At 37.1% G+C, this 19,110-nt stretch overlaps 1 protein-coding gene across 2 annotated transcripts in view; it reads left to right on the forward strand.

Annotated features, from left to right (window-relative positions):
- The window catches only part of LOC122789865 (MAL-like protein), a 348,307-nt gene extending 329,556 nt beyond the window's left edge, over positions 1-18,751 (forward strand). The window contains exons 3-4 of one of the 2 annotated variants that reach the window (XM_044057302.1): positions 745-867; positions 18,347-18,750. In XM_044057302.1, the coding sequence (XP_043913237.1) occupies positions 745-867; positions 18,347-18,418 (195 nt within the window). In that variant the 3' untranslated portion in view covers positions 18,419-18,750. Of the gene's footprint in view, positions 1-744; positions 868-18,346 lie in introns of both variants that reach the window. The other variant, XM_044057308.1, reaches the window with a different exon arrangement.
- Positions 18,752-19,110: the final 359 nt, after the last annotated feature.

Consider the following 19,110-nt stretch of genomic DNA (forward strand, 5'->3'; position numbering starts at 1 on the left):
CTCATGTTTAAGTATTTACAGTTATGTGGTCGAGGCTTGCAAGCTCAGCCACCAGAAACACTAAAATGCACTGTCGAAACATGGAATATTGACTGTACACCAAGTCGACCATAACCTCAAATCCCAAAAACACCCTACCACTCCAGACCCAGAAACAGATAATAACATGGATCCAGGAAGGATACAAAGTTGGGCTTCAATATTGCTAGTGTTTGGTATTCTGATCTTCTGTGTCCACAGTTCTGCCATTTTCAAGTCAAGCTTCCAAGCCATGACCACATAATTGTAAACTGTTTAAGCAAAGGAAAAAACTAGTTCCCGTCCTATGGCAAAAACTGGGAGAAATCCTTCCAACATGCTAAGATCTTGCCATTGGTCATGCAATAATCACCAAGCAATAATGAAATATGGTAAAGTTAATAGTGTCTTTGTCAAGGCCTCTATGGATGAACATATTCATGCTGTGAAGAGTCCATTCTCAGTGACCTCGGTGTAAGTTAGTATTTGTTTTTTATGTAGGGTCTATGTTGCAATTTTCTGCTGAGTTTTTATTTAATCCCCTTAGTTTTTTGGAGCCCTTTATTGCTGCCAGCTATGTATTAATTTATTTATATCATGAAAGCAGGGCTTCAGTAGCTAAACTACTAATAACATATACGTGTAATATTAGAAATGTTTGCATCCTAACCCTTGTCACCTATCTTCAAAATAATCAAATTAATTATTCTTTGTCATTTCTTGCAGGATGCAATTTATCATGGGATTAGTGCTGTCTTATACTTCAGTGCTGCTGTTTTGCAAGCAAATGCAACAGTGGCCATTCAGTCATCTAATGATGTTAATTACAAACTTGATGTCGCTGCTACGGTAAATATTTTATTGTAAATATTGCTATGTTTAAGAATACTGATTTGATTTAGATGACAGATGGAGCATGGTATAATGACTGATTCTTGTCCTACATAAGTAAATTGACCTGTACTTGTGTCCAAAAATATCTCTCCACACTGTCTCACACTTTTATTATTTAAGTCTCACTATAACTTTATACTATTGTTAGCTGGGAGCCTGCATGGTATTGTAAGAGTTACAGTGGATATAATGTTGCTAGCAAGTGAGACATATCAGTTACAAATGCTTTATCTGGCCCTTCTCTACCCTCTCCTCTTTCCCATAACATTGGACAGTATGACAGTCTAAAGGCAAGAACTTCACTACTTCAGGGGCTGATATTAAAGTCTGCTTCTGTGAGAGCTATTGTTAAGGCTGAAGGATATTGCTAATGCTGCCTGTACTACTTCTGGAGGACACTGCCAATGCAACACATTTGAAAACAAGAACAATACTTTTCACTTCCACAATTGTTTTTTATTGTGTGCAGAGACACCAACATATTTATTATAAAAGCAACAGCAGTAAATGTGAATGCTTATCAACAGTGATAGAGCAGGTACTAAATGACCCATAAAAAACATTCTCTTAAGAGTAGAATGACTCTGCTTTGCCTGAAGGTTATTTCTTCTGCAGCATTCACAATGTTCAATATAGATTGCTTTGTAACACTACTAGGCATTAGAGATTCATTTCCAATAATCATTTTTATCTCATTCAGGGTCATAGAGGTTGTGAAGATAGATGAAGGCTGCCAGCCTAGCCAGACAGAATTTTGTACATAATTCTGTCATTTGCAGATATTAATATAAGCTACAGACGTATTCTCTTAAATGGAAGAAAATGTTGTTAGATGTTAAACTGCAAAAATGTAACAATAGTGCACTCTGTTGTAGGAAAGCTGATAAGTCAAAATTGTGTAATTGTTTGATGTCAAAACTTGGAGCTGAGATGTCTAAATGAAAGAATTCTTCCTATTGTTTTGAGGCCAGAGTTAGTAGCTAGAATTTACATGTATAATTTATTTTATTGCTCTGGTTTTCTGACCAGCTGCAAGATAAAAAGAACTATTAACCTCCGAGTTTCTGTTAGCCTGGGAAAACCAGAAAATTGTTAAGAATGATGTAATGTGAAGCAGCACTGTATTATCAATTCAAGGAGAGAGAATCAGAGAGCATTTGGCAGTTGTCTTGAGAACATCCAACTCACCAGCACTCTGCCTGTGTCTGTATGTAAGTAGGATCTTAGACTTTAGTGTTTCTCTTAGAAATAGCTAGGAAATAGGAAGATTAAACTAAGTGTTTTTATGTGTTGATGTCAGAACTATTCTACTCGATTATTTTAAGTATTTTCCTATGATCTCTGAACTCTTGACTAGCAGCATGTAGTAAGAAGTATAGTCTTGTGTTTTTATTATTTATTATTTTTAAACCTTTCAACTGTGGCTGTTTTATGTAGAGATAATTTAAACTCTAGAGTACATTGAGTATATATAGTGTTACTGTACAAAGCCATTCCAAATAAGCCTTGCTGTTCAGCCACACTTACCATTTGGATAATAATATTGCACAGTAATAATTGGACACCCTTTGTTAAGGGCCTTTTTAGTAGTTGATATTAGTGGGTGGTAGCAGCTGGTACTACCTTTTAGACTGGGCAGAAAGGGGGCATAACATGAGAACCTGTGCCAGCCTTCCCCAGGAGTGTCTGTGTGTTTGTATATAACTCATATCTCAAAGTGTGCGTGTGTGTCAGCTACTTGGGCAGGGACATGAAGCACTGGTTGGACAGAGAATGTGCTGGAGGTTTTAGCTTGCCCACTAGGCTGAGATCTGGACCCTATAGCTGTGCCAGTGGGGAGTCTTATTGGGGATCTGAAGAGAAAGGGAGAAACCAGCCCCAGCCTGTCTGTGATCTCTGTGTGCTCTTAAGGGAAATTGTACTTTACTGTGTGTGTATTTGCTATCCTCCGCTATGTGGATGCCCCTCACTGGTGTTAGTGGTGAGGATTGAGGCTCCTTGATTGCTGGACCAGTGCATGGGAATCACAGAGGTGATAGGAGCCTATCCTGGAAAGAACCTGACAAAAAGGCAAGGAACAAATCCTGGATAGGATAAAGTTTGTTGTAGGTTGCATAAAAACATGCACACTGCACACCCACTTACAGGCAATTTAGAAAATCATTATTTCATCCATTTCCCTACCTTACTCCATACCAGCCACCCAGGAACTGATCATACCATACCTTCTCCCACTCAGCCATGGCAACTCTGTAACAATACCATTTCTCTAACTCTAAACCTTCAACTAAAACTACTTTTCCTAACACCAGCCTCTCTAACAAATCATATTTTTACTCATATCTCCAGCCTAAGTCTTCTTTCACTAGCTTCCTTTTCCATAACAGCAACAATAGCTCCTCTTCCCTAACCCTTTCTCTACCTTCCATTTTGATGTCTTCTCCTCCTTACTGTCCCCTTCTCAACTTAGTTTAAGCCTTCTTTCCTCTGCTACAGCTTTTAGCAACTACAAAACGTCCCTATCACTACATCTTCTCTAATTAGCTTAATCTTACTTTTGTGTACTGGGATGGCTGAGCTCTTCATGGCACTAAGAGCTCCTAGGTACTACTCTATTCCCTCTCCTTATCATTACAGCTCTTGGAGGTGGCAAAGGCATGTTATACCTACTTTAACTGCTCTCTTCATTCTCACATCTCTGAGCAGCAGCACAGTTTCATTTACAGTACGTTGTTCATCTTTCTCCCCTCTTGTTCACTAAATCCATATCCTCTCATATCTTCCCATTGATCTTGGTGGCTGCAAGAACACAGGTAGAGTTTTTGCATACAATAACTAAAAACATCCAATTTTTCTTTATTCTATAGAAGTAATTATCAATTTATATCCAGATCAATACAATAATTGCATCTCAGAAACCTAATGATTTATTGCATTTGAACTGATTGTGAATACAGCTCATTAAAATGATGTTTTTTACAGTTGTTTTTCTCACCATTCACTGATGTTGTGTGACATAAAACTTGTTTATATAAGTCAGAGGCATTTGTATGTGTGTGCATGTTGGGATGCAGGCCCTCAGTACACCCATAGCCAAATTTGTTTTTGAAGGAGGAAACCAACCTTTACAAGCTCATTATTTTACTGAGTGATGACATAAATTCAACTGTAATAATTCACTAGCAGACCATACATCATATATCTTCCCTCGATCCTTCCCCTTCATCGCATACAATGACACAACATCTAAACAAACCCACATAATTCATCCACATCCCTTGTCCATTTTATAGAGGTGAACTCTAACCAACCTTGTTGTTTTCAATTATTCTAGAATACCCATTGCTATTTAACATTTAAAAATCATAAATCAGACCACTTAATCAATAAAGTTAAAAATTCCTCGCCTGATAATTAAAACAACTCCCTTAATTTATATTTTACTTCTAGAAATGAACATATAAACCAGCCCTAGTCTACCTTTAACACCATCCATCACTATTGCCTTCATTTGTATTTCAGTCTAGTTTAGTAATCTGCTATGCCACCATCTAAATATTGGGCTATTAAATACAGCTAGACTAAATATATATTGAAACAGTTGGATTCCTTCTTGATAACTCAACATCCAGACATCATGCCTATCACAGAATTCTGGGTAATAGATGTCATGCCAAGTTTAGACATTGATTTCCTGGCTGCAGTTACAACTTTAATGTCTACCCCAGAAAAACAGCTGAAATTTATAGGTCAAGCCACCTGCCCAATGAACATACAACTAACTGGTTTATAACAATAATCTCCTCAGTCAGTGCCCCATTCACCTAGCCATAACCTACAGTCTTTCTCCAACCTCCCATGCAAAATGAAAACAACTCATCTACCAAATAAAGATGGCTTTTCTTCCCTCTAAGTGCATTATTAAGTCACGAGACATTAACATCAATTTACATACTCATAAACATGAAACAAATACTTACCTCAGGTACGAAAGCATAATGCGAGCTCTTAGAATTTCAAAACAAATTATCTCTTCTTAACTTCATCTTAACTAACTCCCTGAAGCCAGATATCATTAATGAATATCTTAGTCACCATCCCCACTGACCATTTCCCCATAACATGTAACATTTTAAATTCTAGCAGACAGCCCCCAACATGCACATATTATTACCTTTCAAGCAAGAACAGAGCAAAATATAACTACTTTGCAAAATGAGCTAGCTTCCACAGTCTAGTCCCCAGTCCTTAACTGCACTGACCCCAATCCTTACCTTCACATTATTAATGTTACAAAATACTTCCCAATCGTCTTCAGACTTTAAAAATCCAGAACAAATCTTTGAGTAAATAAGGAACTTAAAGTACTGTTCAAATTCAGGGACATACCCTGGCAACAATGGATACAATCAACAAACCTAGAAATCAACCTTCAGTCATAAAAATGCCTTTGTAACTGTCTTAAACATTCTGGAAGCTATTAATCTAAATTGCTGGCTTTACCCCAAAGAATGATCAAATGAAAGATTAGACACTGTTTTGGGCTGCCTATCCGCTTGGTTTCCTTAAAGAAATTCTCAAGATTCCACTAATTCCTTCTTACTCTACCTATTCAAACAACCAATAGAACCCTTTATATTTATGCTTTCCATTTATTTGTCTTCAGTAAACAGAAAATATATCAAAAATTTATAAGAATAAATCCCAATTAATGTTCCTGCTAGATCCTGTGGTCACCATCTTTGTTTTAATAAAATGTGTTGAAAACATTTATTCCACCTACTTCCCACAAATATAATCTCTTTTTCTAGAAGAATATATCATGCCAGAAGCAATTTATATTAAATCTGATATTAAAAGTAAAATTTCAAAACCAACCTCAAATGGTGACTTCAGACCTATTTCCATTCTACCCACCCTCAGAAAATTATTTTAAAAAGGTTATTCACAATGAATTACCCCTATTATTATTGCTCTTGCATTTTTCTGATTATGGTACTTGTAGAACAGCGCATGTATGTATCTTTAAGAAGCATTTCCAAGTGTGGAATGTGCATATAAATAGCAAGCATGTGCAACTATTTTGCAAAGTACAGTCAGAATACAGCCATTTCAAAAAGTTTCTTGTGCTGAATACATTTATTCACAGAGTTATTTAGCAGAGTATATACATTTTGGAAGGGTTCAGTGTGATGTATACAATTTATTTGCAAAGTGCAATCATTTTGAAATGTTTCTTACACTGATAAGAGGTGATTTCACAGAGTACAGTGATTTCAAGAGTGTTCATATGCCACGGAGAGCCAAACCGCTCAACCTCTTAAATCTGTTCAAAGCCATAAATAAAAGTGGGACAAAGGCCCAAAAATAGGGACAATGTTTAAATATTGCTCTTACAAACTTAAAAAGTTGATAGAATAACAGGTTTTGCATTAGTGTGAATTTTGTGAAGGGTATGAAGTCTGAAACTCAACTGTTATTATTTTCTAACTTCAGTCTTTAATGATTTGCCACTAATTTGCCAGAAAACTGCAATTCTATGAAAAATGGACCAACAATACGACACATAAATCTGTACATTCTGGGAAAATCTGTACAGTTGAGAGGTATGTTGCAGATTTCAGTTATCTAGAGGCGTATTGTGCTATTGGGCATAATTGCAAATTGTGGCATGAATTTCTGGCATATGTATATGTGTGTTTGTTCGTACATAATTGCAAAAGCCTTCACTAGTGTGTGTTAATATGGCAGAGACATTTCGCAGACTAAGTCTGCTTGTATTTGATCATAATATTGCAGAGAATTGGAGAGTATTTGAGCAGGAATATGATATTTCCATACAAACAGCTTTTTCTGACAAAGATGCATGTACCAGGGCATTCATTTTGCTTAACCTAGCAGGGTCAAAGGCCATTGAAAGAGAGTGTTCATTTGTATATGCACCAGCAGTATATGCAAGAGAGGAGGGAAAACCATCATTTTGTTGTACCAGCTGAATCAAGGGAGGACCCTGAGTGCTTGAAACATAAATTTAGAGAAATGTACAACCCCCCAGGCAAATGTTACATTAGAGAGGCACTTATTTTATACAAGAGACCAAAAGCCAGGGGAAACCTTTGCAGCTTACATTACTGATTTGAGAAAAAAGCTAAAATGTGCAGGCTTGGTAATTTGAAAGATGAGTTGATAAAGGATAGGCTTGTGTGTGGTGTTAATAATGCTGCAATGAGAAATATTTTGCTTCATGAAAGTGATTTAACATTGAGCAAAGCTACTGAGATTTATCAAATGCATGAGCTCACAGAAAGGCACACAAGTTTGCTTGCAAGTGATAAAAGCATGGTTTCAGCAGGCTCTAGGGCAAATGTAGACAGCATGCAGCATGTGGCTAGCAGTAACAGCCGTAAGCATGTGGCAGTTGCAGGCCCTGCAGGTTTTCCTGGGAGACCTCATAGCTTGCCAGCAAGTTCTAAGACTCCTCAGTAAAACAGACATGCTCAGTGCAGTACAAGAGTGAGTTGACAAAACTCAAGTCATGTTTTATTGTTAACTGCCATAATTGTGGGGCCAGTCATGAGTCTAAAAGAGGAAAATGCTTAGCATTTGGTCAGCAATGCCACAAGTGTAAAAAATGTAACCATTTTCAAATGTTTTGTAAGTCAGGCAAACCTCACTCTGTTCTAAAAACGTGTCACTTAAAAAGCAGGTTAAGCATTTAGGAAGCTGCATCCCTACTTTCTGTGTCAATGGTGTATTGGTGGTTGGTGAAAAGATTAATGCAGTAGATTTGTTGGCAAATAATGAAGTATTGTGTACTGTCCTGATCAATGGCAAGCCCACAGAGCTCAAAGTAGACACTGGTTCAAAGTGTAATGTTATGTCAGCAGAAGCATTTGCTAAGGTGAGAGCTGGTGAGCAACTTAATTTGACCAGTTGTGCGAAACCTGTTGTTTATGGAGGTGAAGAAATTCAAACCGAAGGTCCAGTAGTGCTTTCTTGCTATTTGGCTGGGAGCAGTTACAGAAGACCTGTGCAATCATTGTTGGGTCTCAGAAGCAGTTTGAGAATTAAACTGCTTTCTTTTACCAAAGAAGTCCATCATGTTAGCACATGCCCTAGTTCCAGTATCACCAATGCTATTTTCTCAGAATATGCTGCTATTTTTGATGACAAGCTAGGCAAAGTTCCAGTTGTGTACTCCATGAAAATAGACTCATATGTCAGTCCAGTGGTCAGACCAGCAAGGAGAGTTCTGATAGCTATGCAGAACAAAGTCAAGGCCCAGTTGGATAAAAGGGTGCAGCAAGGTGTAATTTACAGAACCATCTGAATGGGTATCTTCCATAGTAGCTGCTCATAAAAAGAGCTCAGATAATATCAGAATATGCATTGACCCAAGAGACTTGAACAAAGCATTTAGGAGACCTCATCATCCTATGTGTACAGTTGAGAAAGGTGCAGCCCTGATGCCAAATGCAACTGTTTTTTTCAGTCATAGATGCAAAGAGTTCATTTGGTAAGTGATGCTTGATTGCAAATCTTTATTACTGACTACATTCAGTACTCCATTTGGTAGATATAAATTTCTCAGTATGCCTTTTGGAATAATTTCTACAAGTGAAGTCTTTCTGTGTGCAATGGAGCATATTTATTTGGGTTATCTTTGTGCCATAATAGTAAATGATTTATTGGTTGGAGGCAATGGTGAAGCAGAGCATGACAATAACCTCAGGAAAGTTCTAGACAGAGCACGTGAAGTGAATTGAAGCTCAAGCTTCGGAAATGTAAATTCAGACTACCAGAAGTTACATATGTAGGTAATTTATTCACTAGCACTGGCGTATGACTTGAAGCAGCCATTCTTGAGATGCCAGCACGGGACAATGTCCAAGCTCTACAATGTTTCCTTGGTATGGTTAAATATTTAGGCAAGTTTCTACCAGACTTCAGTGAGTAGACAGCTCCTTTAAGAGAGCTGACACAAAAATGCTGCCTGGTCATGGTTAGAACAGCACCAGAGAGCATTTGATGACCTCAAGCAAAACATTGCCATCCCACCTATGTTAAGATAGTATGATGTCAGTAGACCAGTAATTCTTTCCTGTGATGCTTCCAAGTTTGGTCTTGGTGTAGTTACTCTTCAAGAGGTCAGACCGGTAGCCTATGCATCTAGAACTCTTACCCAGTCTGAAATGCAGTATTCTCAAATTGAGAAAGAACTTCTAGTAATTATGTTCACATGTATCCCTGTGAATACACCCTCACACATTTCATTCTAATCCTTTTCTCTCAAACTTATTAACCATCTCTCTTCCTACACATCCTTCACACTCAACTCATACTCTGTCTCCCACCATGCAAACACATTCTGCCTATGCTCTAATACATTTATTTCTAAGCCTAATCCTCTTCTGCTTACTCTACCTTATTAGTCTCCCACAGTTTCAGCACTCCACTCCCTTTCATACAACTGTGATTTACATTAAAAAAGACTTTCCCTTGACAACCCAAGCCTCCACCCACCTCTACAAACATAATGAATCTTTTCTATTTCAAAGGAAGCTCTTCCTTACCCCTAGTAAACCACTTCCCATACCCACCAAACTCACCTCATTAGGTTCCAATATCTACATCTATGACCCATTAGAAAATAGATACCTATCCATACTCTACTCAAAATTTATCACCCTCCTCCTCCGTTCTGAGATATACACCCTAACCCAGGGCCTTCATACAACTCTACCTCTAAACCACATTCACATAGCTCTCCCCTGCACCACAAATCTCTTCTCCTTGCCACACTTAATGCCAGGAGCCTTTGTAATAATATACCTTCCTTTGCGCCTGGATCTCTCATAACAAACCTGATATATTCTCTATCACAGAAACCTGGCTAAAACCAAACATAAAAGATACCAAAATTATGCCCCCTAACTATAAACTTATAAGAAGTGAAAGACCTCAAAAGAAAGGTGGAGGAGTAGCCTTACTCTTCTCCTCCTCCTTAACAGTAACACCCTATACTAAGCTCATACCTTCATTTGACACCGCCGAGCTAACCCTCGCCCTTCTCAAAGTAAATAACAATAAAAATGTATGCATTGCCTCCCTGTACATTCCTCCTGGTAACAATATCCCTATACTGGAAGATATCTTATCTGGTTCACTTCCAACATAAATAGTGAGACTATAATCCTAGGCGATGTCAACATAAACTGGTCTTCCAATGACTCATATACCCCTTCTCAAAGTATCAACCTATATCAATTCACACAGCTAATCAAAACCTCTACTAGACCAAATAAAGATTACACCACAGGTAGCATCCTTGACTGGATACTAGTCTCCCACCCAAACCGAGTTTCTGATAGTGGTACTCTCGCAGACTCCCTTAGTGACCATCTCCCTGCCTACATATGCCATTCCCCCTCCACCACCCTCTTTCAGCACAGACACATTACCACATGCAGCATGCAAAACTTCAACCCCCTAATTTTCTCTAATACCTTAAAACAGATAGACTGGAACCCTCTAAAGTCCCTCCCTTTAGATGCCGCAGTCTCACATTTCAATAGAATTTTCACTGATATACTTAACCACTTCGCCCCCAGAAGAACCAAAAGACTCAGATTCAAAACAGCCCCTTGGCTAACTAAAGACACAAAACTACTTATGCATCACCAAGATAAAATCTGGAAATACTGCCAAAAATGCAAAAACTCCCAACTCTCTTGCCGAATACAAGCAACTGCGAAATCAAGTAAAAAAACAAATAGCCACTGACCGCAAATCCTACTACCGCAAACTTCAAAATAATCATAAAACCAACCCAGGAAAATTTTGGAATAGTATTTCATCAATATTATCCCCAGGCAAAAAAGAGAACCTTTGCCCTGACCCAGACACACTAGCTACCCAATTTAACTCCTTTTTCATTGACTCCATAGGCAAACTCACCTCTTCTTTCCCTAACAACATCCCCCCCAATTTAACTGATAAAAACTTAACATCCATGAACCCTAAATCCTCCCCTTTTACTCTTAAATCCATTCCTACCCACACTATAAAAAAGCTCCTACAAAAGTTAAAACCTTGCTCTAATACCCTAGATGACATTCCATCCAAATTTCTCCAACTAGCTGCTGATGGCATAGCCCTTCCAATCAGCATCCTAATCAATCACTCCATTCAGGAGTCCCATATACCATACCTCTGGAAAAAAGCCTTCATTATCCCCCTCCATAAAGGAGGTAAAAACTGTTCAATCTCCAACTTTCACCCTATTGCTATCCAATCCCCTATCTCTAAGATACTCGAAAAATGTATTCACCTCCAACTATAACCCTGCCTATTGGACAACCAGCTCCTAACTCCTACCCAACACAGGTTTATACCAGGGCATAGCACCACCACTGTCCTTCTTTCCTTCCTTGAAATCATTAACTCTGCTCATGACTCTGGGAACATAGTTTCTACGGTCCTCCTCGATTTATCTAAAGCTTACAACGCTGTCTCTCATGTGCTTCTACTTTCTAAACTCTCCCATCTTAATCTATCCTCTTTGTCTGTCAAATGGTTCTCCAGCTATCTCTCAGCCAGGGAACAAGCTGTAAAATGGAACTACTGCACTTCCTCTTTCCTTCACACCCCAACAGGTGTACCCCAAGGCTCTATTTTGGGTCCTTTACTATTTAACATTTTCATCAATGATTTCCACCAAAAGATCCCCAATGCTAAACTGGTGCAATACGCAGATGACTCCACTATCATCTGCTCATCCAAAACTCTTCCTTTACTAATAAACCTTATGCAAGAAGCCTTCTCCTCCACTGAGTCCTGGATGCTTGACAATCACCTAGCCCTAAATGCCTCCAAATCTAAAATAATAATCTTTACCCCTTCTAGACATACTGCTGCTGACAAAACATCCTTCTCTATACTTAGCCTAAACAAAACAACTATTGAAATAGTTCCCCATACAAAACTTCTGGGCGTTCTTATCGATGACCAGCTAAAATTTGATATACACCTACAAACCAATATTAAAAAGACTCATCAAAAACTTGGTATGCTTTATCGACACAAGTGCTACCTTTCTCTGTCTTCTAGACAACTCCTATCTACCACCTACCTCCTACCCTCCCTTTTGTATGGAGCTTCGCTACTCTCTAACCTCCAATCATCTCTAAAATCTAAACTTTCCTCATGTTATAACAAAATTTCAAAGTTTGCCACAGGATCCAAATCCTCTACTCACCATTGCGACTCCCTACATGCTCTAAATTAGTTGGAACTCCCAAGCTACCTAAATTTCATTCGACTAACTACAGCACACAAGCTAATTTTCAAACCTTCTAACTGTCCATCACTCTCTTCTTCCCTAAATCTTCACCAGTCACATAGAACACTTAGATCCACAAATCAGAACCTCTTAGCACTTTACAAGCCTTTACATGCACCAGTGCGACTTCTACTATCATTCTCCCTTGCCAGATTATGGAACTCTCTTCTCCCTTACATTAGAACTACCCCATAACCTACCATCCTTTAAAACCCTATTTCACTCTCACCTCTACTCCCTCTGGGAGTGCTCCTGTACCCATCCTACCTGATTCCTGATACCTATCCCTATTCTATTCTACTCTAATCTCTGCTACTGCTTCAATTTATCTCTCTAAAATTCCTTTGCCTAAATACATGTAGTGGATTAAATGAATATAAATTTATTGTTTTTGCTAATATCTTATAAGTGATTGACTCAGCTCATATATTTCAAGATATGTAAAATCTTGCCTTGCTGTATATTGAATGTTAAACTGTTGTTCTCATATGCTGTACTAATACATTGTATATTGTATATTGTCTTTCTGTCTGGAGCTTTTCTCCTCAGGCCTCCATTGAAAATGGGCTACCTTGGCCCAATGGACTTTCCCAGTTAACAAACTGAAATAAATAAATAAATAAATAAATAAATAAATACTATCTATGGTCAAGCTATTCAGATTGAGACTGATCATCAACCTGTAGTTACTATTCTAAAGAAGCCTATGCATACAGCTCCAGCAAGATTACAAAGAATGATGCTCAAATTACAAAAGTTTGACTTCAAAAGACAGAGTCCCTCACTATCACTCTTCAAGAGGAACCTTGATGAGTGGATGGGTAACAGAAAGTTCACACTGGGGATCACACCAACAGCACTACTAGATAGGGGCCAAGGGTACCAGCTGCTAGTACAAGGGTCTAGGGAACTACTAAAGGGGCGGTGAATACCGCACAACATGGCTGGGCCAATATATGCCTTCGGGCAGATAGCCCAGTACCAACCTATGAACCTATAAAATGGTCCATACAAAAGGTAAACTTCTTTATCTGGCTGATACCTTATCCAGAGTGTCCAGAAATGCAACAGAACAGCTTGATGCAAAGAATTTTGACTTTGATGTCATAGAAATCTGTAATTTTTCTACCACAAGACTTGATGAGCTGAGAGATCATACAAAGACTGATCCAGTATTGCAAAAGCTCAACCACTTCATTGATGTCAGATGCTTTTCAAAGCAATCTTGTGTACCACAAGATGTGCAACTTTATTTTTCTTTACAAGATGACATGTTGATGGAAGATGGTATCATTTTCAAGGGTCCTAAATTTGTTATTCCTACTTCCTTACAACATGAATAGATCCAGATTTTACATCGTGGCCACCCAGGTTCTGATTCTACCAAAAGAAGGGCAAGATAACAAGTATTTTGGCCTTCTCTGTCAAAAGACATTGATAAAGTACTTTCATCTTGTTTAGCATGCAACAGTACTAAACCGCATTTGCAAAAAGAGACACTTCACCTAAGCCAAATTCCTGAGCTACTTTGGTCAACAGTAGCCACTGACATATTCGAGTGGAACAATCAGCACTATTTAGTGTTGGTAGACTCTTATTAGAACTGGTTTGAGATTGATTTGCTACCTAACCTAATGTCTACTACTGTTATTATTAAGTTGAAACATCATTTCTCATTCCATGGTAGTCCACATAAACTTATCTTTGACAATGGTACCCAGTTTATCAGTCAATTATTTCAGAAATTTGCAAAAGAGTGGGACTTTGTACATACTACCAGTAGTCCCGAATACCCACAGTCAAATGGCTTGGCTGAGCATGCAGTACAGAGTGCAAAGCAATTATTAGAAAGGTCAAAGCGTGACAATACCGATGCCTTTTTGAATTTACTCAATCTCAGACATATACCTCGTGACAACATACTTGACTCGCATGCTCAGAGACTTCTATCTAGGCAGACCAGATCAACCTTGCCTATTAGTTCTAGTTTATTGGTGCCTAAAGCTAAAACCAACAGAACAATCAAAGCCCAACTATTCAGAAAGCATTATTTTCAGAAGTCCAGTTATGATAAAATGAGCAGATTTCTTTGTCCTTTGAAGAAAGGAGAGACAGTGAGGATACAAATGGCAAAAGGCTTCGACCGGATCGGTCAAGTGATAGGTATATGTGCTGAGCCAAGATCTCACTTCACAGAGTCAGAAGGTATATATTACAGGAGGAATTGCAGACATCTTCTTCCTGTTGCAGAACCGATATTGCATCATCGTACCTGTGATACAGACTCTAGATCTCAGAGCAACCCAGACATTGTTCCTACTGAAGAACATGTCTCAACATCTACTACCATTCCTGATGATGTCCCAGATGTCCCCAAGTTGAACATTCAGTAAAGGCAGTCTCCGTTGCTAGACCTACTTCTAATTTCTATGTCACACGATTTGGTCATATTTCTAGACCCAGTGTGAAAGACACAGCGGCCTGGATGTAGTTGTTTATGTGTATTTTGTTTTGTATAATTGCATGTTGAAGAATTACTTCTGTACATTTGCATGTCAATCAGTATTGCCGTTGATGCATAAGCTATTTCTCAAAGAGGGAGGATATAGAACAGTGTGTGCGCTGTATCTTTAAGAAGCACTTCCAAGTGTGGCACGTGCATATAAATAGCAAGCACATGCAGGCAGCAGTGCCATTTTGCGAGAACAGCCAGAGTGTGAACGTGTATGAGTGTAGTAGTCAGCTTGTTTATAAGTTTATTTAAGTTTAAGTTACTAAGCCTCAATCCTGATGTGTTTGTATATAATAAAGGTGCTTGAACAGAACCTGTGGATGTTCGTCTGTTTTATCCTGATCAGATGAGTGATAGTCCTATTCTGTTTTTTTACTATGTTTGCAAGGGAAATGCCAACCCCCCCCTGAATCCTGCACACCATCCACAAGAAATTCACTTTGGCTTTAAGTGGGCTGTGGTGCAGAATTGTCAGATGATGATAGGGAAGGTAGAGCCTTTGAATCAGACAGTACTGGTCAAACACCAAGTATTGTGTTTGTGGATAGAGATACAAGACGTCATAAAACTACATTATGTTCGGGTTTCTACTGGCTGGTATCTTGGCCCATAACATGTATTAACTGTCCACTGGTAACCTGCAAAATGAAAAACTTTAAATCTAATCTACAATCCATTAAGTACAACACCCTGTTTTCTAATTAGTTTCTTAAATGGGAACCAAATTAGCTAATATTTCTAACAAAAAAAAAAAACAACATAGGGGCAGCAAAAGCAAACCAGAACTTGAAACAACTAATTGTAAGATAAAACAATGAGAAAAAAACTTACAGTACAGGCAAAAAAACATCTTATTTACTAAAAATGTTTCTTATGCAAAACCCTTCATTATCTTCAATACAATGTTTAAACAGGTGCCATAACATTTTTTGCACTAATAAAATTAAGCAAAATGAAATAACAAAACAAAAGTGCCCCTGTGAATTAACTTCCTTAAGTACAAAAATATAACCATGTATATAAAAAACTAGTGCAAAGGTCGAAACATTGCAGAGATAAAACCAGAAATAACTTTTACAGGGTTGGTGCTTTTGCACCTGATACTGATGCTTCTTCAGACCATCATATACAAAACACAAAGAGTTTAAATAGCAGAAAGTAAGTCAAACTAATTAACTCATCAACCATCAATAAAAGTAACAACCAATCGAAAATAGCAAAAAGGGGGGGTGTACTTGTAGTATGTAAAGAAAACTTTAATATCATAGTCACATACAAGAAAGCATTGAATCAAAATGTAAAAATGCAATCTAAAACTAACCATTAAAACTGTATATTCACAACTACACAACTAAATAAAATACAATTGACATAACAGTTGTGCTTTTAAGTGCGGCTTAAAAGATACCATCTCATTTAATCCTGGAGGACTGTCAGCATTCAGTTTTACAATTCATCGAACTTCATGCTGCTCCATAATATTTCTAAAGTCTCCCATACATAAACTTTCAGCCAAACATTTAGTGACCATAAATGTAAATATGTGGGTATCACCAAATTGAGTGACAAGCTTAGCCAATGCACTTCTAACTACAAAATTCTTACTTATAGCAACCAAATGCTTTCAAACTCATGTACTTAAAGAGTGATTAGTTTTACCAATGTAAAACAAGCAACATGACCACAGAGAGCTAAGTAAACCACATTTTGAGTAGAACAAGTAGTGCTAACATTAAATCTAAAGTGTTTATTCATATAGGGATGTCTAAAAGCTTTACTAGTATTAAGGACATTAAAATATGACATGTCCTACATGGAACCGTACCTCTAACCTCCAATGCGGTGTGCTGTCTGCTATCATTATAACACAGAAACCTGTTTCGATTTTTTACTATTTCTAAAATAGAAACACAGATTCTTATCCACTATATTTTGTATCTGCTCATCAGGTGTCAGTACAAACCAGTTATTTTTAATAAAATGAAAAATCTATCTATATCACTGGAATATTGAAGTCCCATTGACACCACTGAACTCTGAAGTGAAACATTAGGAACTGAAACATATGAGGTTTCGTTATCTGAAAAAATATGGCTTAGCTCTGTTGTTTCTAAAATGAATAGCATCTGTAGTCATCCCTCTAACTTCACTTCTGTAACATTATGTTTGCAATTTAATAGGTCATTCTGAAAGTATTCAAGATCTTGTATAAATCTTTGGTTATTATTATTCAACCTACAGATGCACATTGCTTGCCCTTTCAATATATTCTCATAAATCTGTGAGAGATGCATACTGTCCCTCCTCAAAATATTGTTTCTTCTACAACTCTTTCTATACAACCCAGTACTAAATATACCATTTAAATCTATTAATGTATTTACATCTAAAAAAATCTATTTCATGTAGTGAATGTTTATAGAAAAAACTTTAAAAGTCTGTAGTTTGATGTAAAAATTGTATAAAATTGCTCAACAATTCAACAGACCCAGTCCATAGTAAAAATATGTTGTCAACAAATCTTCAATAAAAACTAATATAGCCAATGAATGTACTATTACTCCATCTTAGCTTAATTTGGGGAATGGGCTCCTCACACACTTAATAATTATTTATACTAACTGAGATCATTTTACCTTGGGTTAAATAGTTTGTAGACTTTTCCTTCATTTGTACTCATCACTTTCATTTCTCCTTAATAAGGTACAATAAGACATTTATTAAAGAGACAGAGAAAGAAAGAAAGAAAGAAAGAAAGAAAGAAAGAAAGAAAGAAAGAAAGAAAGAAAGAAAGAAAGAAAAAGAAAGAAAGAAAGACAGTGAGCTTCATATAATCCACCAGTGTTCAAACACTACAAATTCTTGTTATGTAATGTAATTCATAATGGAAATAAAGAGAATATGTAAACGTGAAGAACCGATTGTAAGCTTTTGAATTCAGTTAATTTTCTCTAAGCACTAACCTATTATATGCACATCATTAGGTCTTCTATAGTCAGAATGTTTCTTCTTGTGTGTTCTGCGTAGATGAAGTGCATATTCATGTCAATAATAGCTATTGTTTAAAAAGTTCACATTTATTTGTTATCTAAGTAAGTGAACTAGTGTTTCTATGATTCATTTCATACCTGACCCAGGCAACAAGAGCATGAGTAAATACATATAAATGGAAAATTAAGTGTTGCATGCTTGTGGTTCGTATAAGGTATCTGACGTACCTGGAGAAACCCCAAACACGTGCATAGACACTATGCAAAACTGTACACAGATGTTGACTAGATGATGGACTTGAATCCTGGAGCTGTAAAGCAGAGACATTTTCATTCTGCTACCATGCTAGGTGCTTCTTATATTTTCTTCCCACTACCTTCAGCATAATATCTGCAGATGTCTATGTGGTACAGTGGTCATGTTTCAACTAACTGGCGATAAGGAAGTAGACCGTGTCTGTTCATCCCTTCAGTAGGCATACTGTATACAGTGTTGTTGGCTCTGAAGCCAGTATGTTTTTCTGCTAAGCAGATAATAACTCTCTGAATTGAAGAAGCTATAACATAATCATTTATTCTGTTTTGTTCTAGGTGTTTTCGTTTGTGGTGACACTTCTCTATGTTGTACATGGTTTCTTTTCCTTTCGAAGATGGAGATCTTAATGAAAATGTAATCCATATTACATTAATAATAAAATGAAAAGAAAAATCGTCAGCTGAGTTCCAGATACTTTGGTGAAGTTAAAATAGTTAACACTTGCATATATACAGCATTTGTTCTTATTCTGGATGTCTTTCTTTTATAAGGTGCAAGGTTACTTTTTTATTGAAATGTAAAAATAAATATATTTTAAAACTTTAATGTAAAAACTGCACATTGAAGAATAATATAAATCAGTACTGTACTTAATATAATTTCTATTATTTGTAATAAAAATGCAAACAGTATTTTCCTAATGTAATAGATAAGGAGTGACAAATTAGAAACAATACCAATAAATATAAACCTTGTGTAACTTTTTGTGAAAAATATTATTTATGTGCATGTTGATTATCCAAGGGGAGACAACCAGTCATAGCTTCGTATATTTAGTGGTGCTGCATATGATTTTTATAATGAAATCAGAAAAATGTATTTATAAGAATTTTTAATTTAAAAGACACATAGCTTTGAATGTGCTGTAACAGTCTTGGTTTTTTTTTTTTTTTTTTTTTTTACCACTGAACTGTATATGCCAGATTTATATGAACTTTGAGCTGTATAGAAGCCCCACTATTCCCTGAGCTCTTGCTCAGCAGAGAGGCTATCAGAGATGACATGCTTCATCCAAAAAAGTCTTAGTCCCTCTGCACCA

This window comes from Protopterus annectens, chromosome 1.part2, assembly GCF_019279795.1.
Source record: "Protopterus annectens isolate FY-2018-M chromosome 1.part2, PAN1.0, whole genome shotgun sequence".
NCBI classification, from domain to species: Eukaryota; Metazoa; Chordata; order Ceratodontiformes; family Protopteridae; genus Protopterus; species Protopterus annectens.